Source organism: Coregonus lavaretus, assembly GCF_964263955.1.
Source record: "Coregonus lavaretus genome assembly, chromosome: 39".
In the NCBI taxonomy this organism is placed as follows: domain Eukaryota; kingdom Metazoa; phylum Chordata; class Actinopteri; order Salmoniformes; family Salmonidae; genus Coregonus; species Coregonus lavaretus.
This window is the reverse complement of record NC_140026.1, coordinates 13,105,725-13,114,695: the sequence shown is the minus strand read 5'-3', so window position 1 is coordinate 13,114,695 and position 8,971 is coordinate 13,105,725. Positions and strand designations below refer to the sequence as shown.

The 8,971-nt window shown below is 45.1% G+C and overlaps 1 protein-coding gene across 1 annotated transcript; it reads left to right on the top strand.

The window, feature by feature from the left end:
* LOC311112864 (transmembrane protein 88-like) lies at positions 1-6,800 on the top strand. The gene is made up of 3 exons (XM_084156002.1): positions 1-484; positions 2,753-3,148; positions 5,657-6,800. Exons 2-3 carry the CDS (start codon positions 2,759-2,761, stop codon positions 5,942-5,944), a joined length of 678 nt encoding a protein of 225 aa, XP_084012128.1. The 5' UTR covers positions 1-484; positions 2,753-2,758; the 3' UTR covers positions 5,945-6,800.
* The last annotated feature ends 2,171 nt before the right edge of the window (positions 6,801-8,971 follow it).

Here is an 8,971-nt window from a genome sequence, read left to right as displayed (position 1 = left end):
GGCGGACCGACGGAGGGAGGTACAGAAGTTTGGGATGATTCTAAGGAGCTGAGACCCAAAACGTTGAGGCTGGAGTAGTCAACTGCAGTCAGAGAGAGAACAACAGATGAAAAAACAAAGCACACGGACTTCTCCCTGACTGACGACGACGAGTGGAAACAGCAGGAGATCGCCACTACGGATACACAAGGCCAACATACCAGCATACCGCTACAATACAAGCTGGTCCCAACTTCACTGACAAGAGTGTGAAGGAATCTGAACTGATACAGAAGGACTAGAAGCGTGAGAACCTCAAGCCAAAACGCAAGGGGAGATTTGAGGGAAGACAGGAGAGAGAGAACAGAGAAGTTGTTAAAGTCAGTGAACGTTGTCCACCTGCCTGTATAAGTGGTTAAGAGAAGGAGAGAGAGTTTCAGTGTAACTTCAAGAAGAGAAGAGAACCACAAGGATCGGAGAGAGGCTCTACCAGGCTCCACGCAATGTGAGTGAGAAACCACAGCCACAGGGAGGGAATTTAACTAACTAAAACGTTCTTTTTTAGATGTCTTCTATTCTAATATCTGTGAAAAAGACTCACCATTTTTTTTTGTTATTACTATTCTTGTTAGCATCACTGATAATGAAATGCATAGATAATGTTTCAGACAGGGGTTAAATGTATGCAACTGCCAGCCAAAAAGACAATAGAATAATAGAACAATAGAGCTTCTTCAGAATGTTCTAGATTAGAACATCAGAATATTTCAAGGACCAGCTTGAATATAGTTCAGTGCTATATTAGTAACCACAAGCTAGAGAGGAAGCTAATTTGAAAATACCATAGGGTAATTCATGAATTTCTATAGCGTCAAGATCAAGATCAAGCGTCTCCAGGGTTATGAAAAACAATGAACGCCTCATTTTTCAAAAAATAACAAGCCAAGTACAGCGTGTAAAACAGATGTAGCGGCCAAGTGTAGGCCTATTTTATATCGTGGCACAATGAGTGAGCTAGTTGGACTCTTCCTGCACCCCCGACCTTAGACCTGAACAACAACACTTCACTAACAATGGGAGATTGACGTAGAACACTGTTGAGGTAGCAACGTCTGGCAGCGACACATCTCAAGTGGACCTCTTCCCTAGCGTGGTTAGGGTCAGGGTCAACGGTCGGATGAGGTATGCGGGTGAAGTGTGTTTGTTGGGTAAAAGTAAGAAGATGAATACCAACATATATCCTATATCTATGACCAGGAGTTTATCATGGTCAGGAAAAACTCATTCAGATTCAGATTGTTTAATAGTTACATGTACAGGGTTGCAGGTGTGATTGCAGGGTACAGTGAAAATCTTAGGCTTGCAGGACTAGTGAAATAAAATAATGAAAATGGTAATAAAAAACAACAAATAGAAATAGCACTATATACATCATAACAACTGTGGCAGTGATGAATAAATACATGTCCATTGGGGTGGAGGCAGAGGGGGGGGGGGGGGGGGGTGACCAGAGGGAGAGCAGCAACATGACCATGATCCTACCAGTACCTAATATGCAGGTGGTTTTGTATCCTGCACCTGTGGAAATGCTGGATGTGCCCGTACTAAAAGTACTAAGAGGAGGAAGAAGAACAATACCCAAACAAAACTGCTTGAATTCTCTAGAGTGTACTTAAATACCACCAAAAAGTTTGTGGGTATTCTTCTCTTTGCTATTAGTTCTACCCTGCACTTGTGGAATTTTGCTCAATACACTTTTACACAACTTCTGAACTAACATTGTTAAGTGCTAGACCTCGGCCCTTCTGGTCTGCCATGATAGATTTATCACATTGGGGCCGATTGGTGCAGAGCAGTGCAAAGCGGTGCTGAGGTCTGAAGTATTTCTGGAAGGAAGGCTGGCAACTGACCCTGGTCCATTGTTCAGGCTGGTTAGGGCAACGCTGAGTAAGGGAGAAGGGGGTGGTGCTATCCTGTCACTGTTAATGGCACATGTCAGTTAGGAGTTGTTACTTGTCGCTGATTCAGGGAAACTTTAAACTTGGTCTATGGTGATTTGGAGTTGTTTTTACCATACTGGAAGACTCAAACACTTTTACAGTGTCTTGAACATAAGGCCATGACATTACTTCTAAGTTTTCTATTTCTAACAAAACATGAACTGCAGTCTGCAATCAGCAGCAAGATAAACAAATGCATTCAGGCACGTGCACAAGCATACACACAGAAGCACGAACGCAAACGCACACACACACACAACACGTGTATGCACGCACACATCCTTTGATTATGTCTCTTACCCTTCATCTTCATCTTATCCATCATCATCCTCTGTGCACCCTTGCCTGGCAATTAGGTTCCTTTCCTCTGGGCCAATCAGCTTTCAGATAACTATCCTGTTCTGATAGAAGATATAAGAGCAGCCTGCCTTCCTCTTCCTCTAACAGATAAAGTCCTCTAACCTCCCTGTGAACTCCCTGGTTCATTCTACCTTTGAAGACTGAACCTCAGCTATGATATGTCTAGGGACCATGTTTGCGATAGACATGAGTTTGAGACTGGTAGAGACTTCTGTTGCACAAATTGGCAATCAAAAAGCATGACCCTATACCTATAAAGATCCACTCATGAAAAGCCAAATCATTTCACATTCACATATGCTTGGAACAGTATTTCCACATCCGAGAAGTAGGGACCATTTTTGCTTTAGCAAACCTGGCTAAACTCTGCCCCATCTTCCCCTCTCTCCCTCTCTCCCTCCCCTCTTCCCCAGTTGACCATGAGTATGAGCGGCACATTGGAGAAGGGGGCTCACCACCAGGCCCTTGACCTCTCTGAGGAGCTCTCTCCCCACATGCACCCCCACCATCACCCCCACCACCACCACCACCTCCAGCACGCCAACTCCCTGGCCTCCACCGCCCCTGTGGGGACCCCCTCCGGGGTGGTGGTGCCTCCCCCGTACTTTGCAGACGAGAGCGGGGGAGGAGGGAGCAACGCTCCCCTGGAGCTCAGGGGCTCTCTGGACTGCTGGGCGTGCTCGGTGCTGGTGACAGCCCAGAACTTGGTCATTGCGGGGATCAACGCCTGCCTGGCCGGACTGGTGTTCGGACTCATCCTCACCCCGGCTATAGTGATGGTGGTGTTCGGGTTCCTGTGTCATTCTACGGTAAGGAGGGAAAGGGATGGGGTCTGTATTCTCCTTCTTCTTCTTCTTCTTCTACTATTCAGGCAGAGACGCTCTCTAAGGACTAACCTGAGGGAAAATTCAGAGGAAAGGTTACTTTTCCTACTTAATTCATACGTTCTTCCTCCAAAATTCCCAAGTGTCATTTCAATTTCACATTCAGAACTCATCTACTGTATATGTCTGAGTGAAGGTGTGTCTGCTAACACAATTATAACATTACATCCTTCGGGAGGTAGCGTCATGAGTAACTAACTAGATAATAGATCAGAATAATATTAAATAATCATATGGTATACAGAGTAGTGATATATGCTGACATTTCAGGAGGGACTGACTGTAAATCATAAAACTCATTACTAAACTTTCACCATCCACCATGAGTTTGGAATATTTTAGCAGAAGATGAGGGTGGAGTTTGGCCCTCTGTGATGCGTTTCATAAGCAGATCAACCAGAGTTTCTCAGTATTTCTCAGATGTTTAAGAACAGGGGTTGCGTCCCAAATGACACCCTATTCTCTTTATAGTGCACTACTTTAGACCAGGGCCCATAGAGCTCTGGTAAAAAGTAGTGCTCTATATAGGGAATATGATGCCATTTTGGATGCAGACAGGGTTGAGACAGACTGGACAGGTTAGGAGTCAAGGGAAAGACTAAAGACTAGAGGGAGGTAGGGATTAGCTAGCCTGGCTGGTCCCATATCTACATGCTTTAGCCAACTCCTACAAATCAAGGACAAGGCTATGTCGAAGAAAACCTTAAAATAGCATGCACAGATTCACAGACAGAATAGGAAAACATTAAGTGCAAAATGAATTTAGCACACTTGAGCTCACAGACAGACAGACGCACGCAGAAGCACGCGCATGCGCGTGAGCACACACCTTTGACCCCACTGAGTACCACTAGTTTTAGGGTCCCACCCTGCCACCCCTACAGGTCATAGTGGGTCAGAGAGTGTAAATGGGAAAAAAAGCCACAGAAGTACTGACCACCTTACTAATGACCGTGTGTGCGTGTGTGTGTGTGTGTGTGTGTGTGTGTGTGTGTGTGTGTGTGTGTGTGTGTGTGTGTGTGTGTGTGTGTGTGTGTGTGTGTGTGTGTGTGTGTGTGTTCACAGAGACATGTTACAGGATTCCCCTCCCCTCTAACCAATTAGGAACCTTGTGGCACCAGATTAAGGAGGGATTAGGGTGGAGAGGGAGAGAGAGGGAGGAATGAAACAAAGGAGAGAGGGGGATGAGAAAGAACGGAAGGAAGGGAGGAATGTTAAAGCTAGCTAAACAAGTTATCCTGATCTCGCAGTTCGTTGTCACAAAATGTTGAATTCCACAAACTCTGAAAAACATTCACCAACAATTCTGAAAAATGGAAAGGGAATATCTTCTCTAAGCAGCTGCATGAACTTTAAGTTGCATGATACAGTTGCATGATTTCAGAGCTAGACACCCAAAATACACTACACACAACCATGCCCCAATAAGAGCTATGAATATAAAATATTTTCAGAAGGTTGGCTGTGGGACATAACCCCCCCTGAAGAGGCCTCAGAAAGTAGAAACAAACATGGACATAGCAACCTCCTTCCCACCACCCCTCCCTCACCACTCTGTGCCTCCCCTCTACATCTCCTCTCCATCTCCTCTCCCTCCCTCCATCCCCCTCCACTTGCTTACCACATGCAGATAAGGAAGGATGACAGCCCCTCCATTTTCCCTCCTGTGCGTTCCTCACACATTCTCTCCATTCTCTGCTACCCGTTCTACCTCTTCTCCCTCACACTAACAACATCACATACCACACCAACAGGCAGCCATTTTAAATATAAAGTTCCATAGATATTATTGTGATGTTTTACAGCTGTGATGTAAGAATGGCAATTAATCACATTTAATCTATGGAAGGGCCCCTCCTTCTTCGTGTGTGTGTGTCAGACTGCAATCTGCTCTGTGTCTGTTCTGCCCTCAGATACACATTCCACCATGGGGCACGTCATCGTCTCCCTGCATCCCCTCCTCTCCTCTCCTCCTTCTGTCTGTCCCTGCATTCCTCCTTGACTCCTCCATCCTTCACTTCTCTTGAACATGGGCGCTAAATGACTCTCTCCATCTGTTCTGAGAAGACACCAACAGAAAGCTTTGTTAGCTTCATCAGCTTATTAGAAACTAGCTTGTTTTAGCAACATTTGCGATCAATGCATTTCTGTTGCATTTACATTGCATTATTAATGTAACAATACAGTTATAAGAACATTATGTCAATCTCTTTGTTTTTGGTGCAACACATTCTTACGGTCATGTGAAAAACAGTAACATAAACAACCCTTGTCTCCTCTCCTCTCCTCTCCTCTCCTCTCCTCTCCTCTCCTCTCCTCTCCTCTCCTCTCCTCTCCTCTCCTCTCCTCTCCTCTCCTCTCCTCTCCTCTCCTCTCCTCTCCTCTCCTCTCCTCTCCTCTCCTCTCCTGTCCCCTCTCCTCCCCTCTACCCAGGTGCGCCCTCAGGGGACGTCCCTCTACTGTTCGGACCTGCTGAGCGACGGGGGCTGTGTGGCCCTCCTGGTGGTCGGGTTCCTCCTGGTCACCCCTCTCCTGGTCCTGGCTCTGGCTGCCTACTGCCGCCTGGCACGCCACCTCCAGCTGGGGCTCTGCTTCATACCTTACTCCAGGGCTGTCTACAAGAACCTGCCCGCTACACGGCACCGTGGCCTGGGAGGGGGCTGCTGTGGAGGCGGTGGGGAGGGAGGGGAGGGAGGAGGGAAGGGAAAGGTCTGGGTGTGAACGGTGAGAGAGGGGAGGAAGAGGCAGAAAGAGAGAAAGACAAGGGGGTAAGAAAGAGAGAGAGGGAGAAAGGAGGGTGAGTGAGGGGGAGGAAGGGCGAGCCAAAACAAGAGGTGGGAGATGGGATGAGAGGGAGGAAATGAAAGGAGGGAGGAATGATGTTAGAGAAGGGAGGAGGAGAAAGAGGAAAACAACCACAGCAGCCAAACTAATATCTGGGAAGACTACAGTACAGGCACCATCGTTTAAAGAACAAAGTAAACCATTCCTCTGGCCTGAGTTCAACCGAAGTAACCTCCCTCACACCACCACGTTATATGGTTTCACTTTAATGTAAAAGTTCCCTTTAATCCATTTATATATTGTGAGAAAATGTTATAGCAGACGGAAAAGGAGCAGGAATTTTTACACTGTTCTAGAAGCAATAAATCAACAGAAAACATCTCAATCACACTGCAGTCTACGTTTAGTTTATTCAGTGAAATACTGGACATTAATGAAGAGTATATCACTGCCATGTATTCACATTTTAGTCATTTAGCAGGACGCTCTTTCCAGAGCAACTAGGGTTAAGTGCCTTGCTCAAAGGTACATAGACAGATTTCTCACCTAGTTGGTTCAGGGATTTGAACTAGCAACCTTTTAGTTACTGGCCCAATGCTCTTAACCACTAAGCTACCTACTGCTCTTTAAGATATTATTAACATTGTTTCAAGACAATGCCTTTAAGCATTTATACAGCATGAAGGACATTTTGTGTTTAGTATAGTTTTGTACATGTAATTTACTATGGTTTATGACTGCTACTGTTTCTTGTACATTTCCTTTTTTCAAATATAGCCTATTTGGAATCAATTAGAGTCGTTTTTCTTTGATAAAAAAACAGAGTTCATTGTGGTTATGCATTCACACACACACACACACACACACACACACACACACACACACACACACACACACACACACACATCATTATGAGTTATGCACACTCCTCTCTACAAAGTGTAGGAGAGGTTATTGCATAAGTAAATCACAAGTAGTGCCAGTGAGTACAACTGCTTGGCACGAGGACTTCATAAACACGTTACATAAACTCGCTCCAGCTGGATATTATCACAAGTTTAAATGGGACTAATGTGTATTAGTGTCTGGATCCACCAACATAATTTAACAGGGGCGGTAATGATGATGAGGCGAGAAGATACTTGAATGTTATGATCTAGTGCCCTCTTGTGATTTTTCAGTGCATGACAGAATAAGTGCAGAAGTGTTTCAGCATTTCTCTTCTTTTTATTTTATTTGTATATTTTTTGGTTTATAGCACCTGGTATTCCCAAGCAGTCTCCTATCCCAGTACTAACCCAGTGCTATGGCCATAAGCTTATTTTTTTTACCCCGTTTTCTCCCCGAATTAGGTCCCTTGGCACATCTCTACAATTCCTCAATGGTCTCAGAAGGGCCAAAGGTCGAGTCATGCATCCTCTGAAGCATGACCCGCCTGGCTGCCTACTTCTTATCACACTGCTCACTTAACCCGGGTGTCAGCCCAGGGTCAGTTTGCAGGTGCCCGGCCCTGTACCACCAACTGAATTTTGCTCTACCCGGAGTACCCCTGAAGTACCCCCTCATGTGAACTTTACCAGTAGGCCTATGGTCTCATGAGTCTTCTCAAGTACCCCCTGTGTATAGGCCACATACCCCCAGGGGTCCTAGTACCCCTGGTTGGGAACCACTGCGCTAGAGCACAATGAGCCAAGGAAAACCTCACTGGCCAAACCCTCCCCTACCCCGGACGGCGCTGGACCAATTGTGCGCCGTCCTTTTGTCCTCTGCGCCACCCAGGACCATCAGCAATTCTCTTCTGGTTTTAAATAAGCACTGGAGTCAGTTTTCTGACATATGCAATTGTCAAATAGCATTTAAAAATAGACCAATCTAACAAATGACAGTAAGACAAGAAATTAACTGCAGAAACAATCTTATTGGGGTGCAAGATTCAAAAACTGTTACCACTATTCAATAGCATACAAATATACAACAAACGAGACAATGATTTCACAATATTGGCCACAATCTGGGAATAATAAAAATACCAGATTTATACCAGAGTTGTCTGACAGGTCGGCTTCAAAATGAGTGTTTTCATTGAAGAAGAAATCAGGGTTTTGACTAGATGGGATATAGCTTTGTCAGATTTGGCTTTTCGTAGCAGATTCGAGAATTTACGCAGCAGGTTAGGAGAATTAGGTTAGGCTTAGGAAAAGGGTTATGCTGGGCATACACTACACGACTGCTACAATCTTAAAAACTTGGACGGGCTCACATTCTGCGACGTCCTTGTCCCAAATCTGTCATTCTGTCCATCCTCAACCCCAGGACGTGGGTGCTCACCAGTGGCGGTCAGTGCCGTTTAAGATGAGGGAGGATATTTTTTTTTCCCATGGACTTATTTCTATTACAGCATATTAGATGACTGTCATTCATATTCCATTCATCCAGCTCAATGTAAAATGGATAGGTTTAGGCTACTACATGATACTCAAATTTTCCCTATACACATCATGAGCTTGCTACAACCTAGCCTATGAATGAAAGATTACAATGTAGGTGCACACAGCTCAAGAGAAAATGTTTAGGTGACAGACAGTGACACATGGACAGACAGCGACACATTCAATACCGACACATTCAATACCGCCTTGCACACTCTTGCCTGCATCTAGCTGATATAGGGTGTAATCATTAGTCCAACAGTTGCAAACAAGAGTTTCTATTGGACAAATTCAGGTATGTTTATCCCCATTTCGTTCCGTTTGCTTCCGTTTAAGATTTTTTTTTGGAACAGAATAGGCGGAATGAATACACCCCTGGTCACACGTAAACACAGTTCACATTCATAGGAGCCACGTTGTATTCCTTCTCGCATCTATGTGCTCTCCTCCTCTCACCTTTTACCTTCGTTTGGGGACCTCAACGCACAACACATAAGCTGTACATGACCAGGCGAAAAAACCTTTCCAAGCCAAA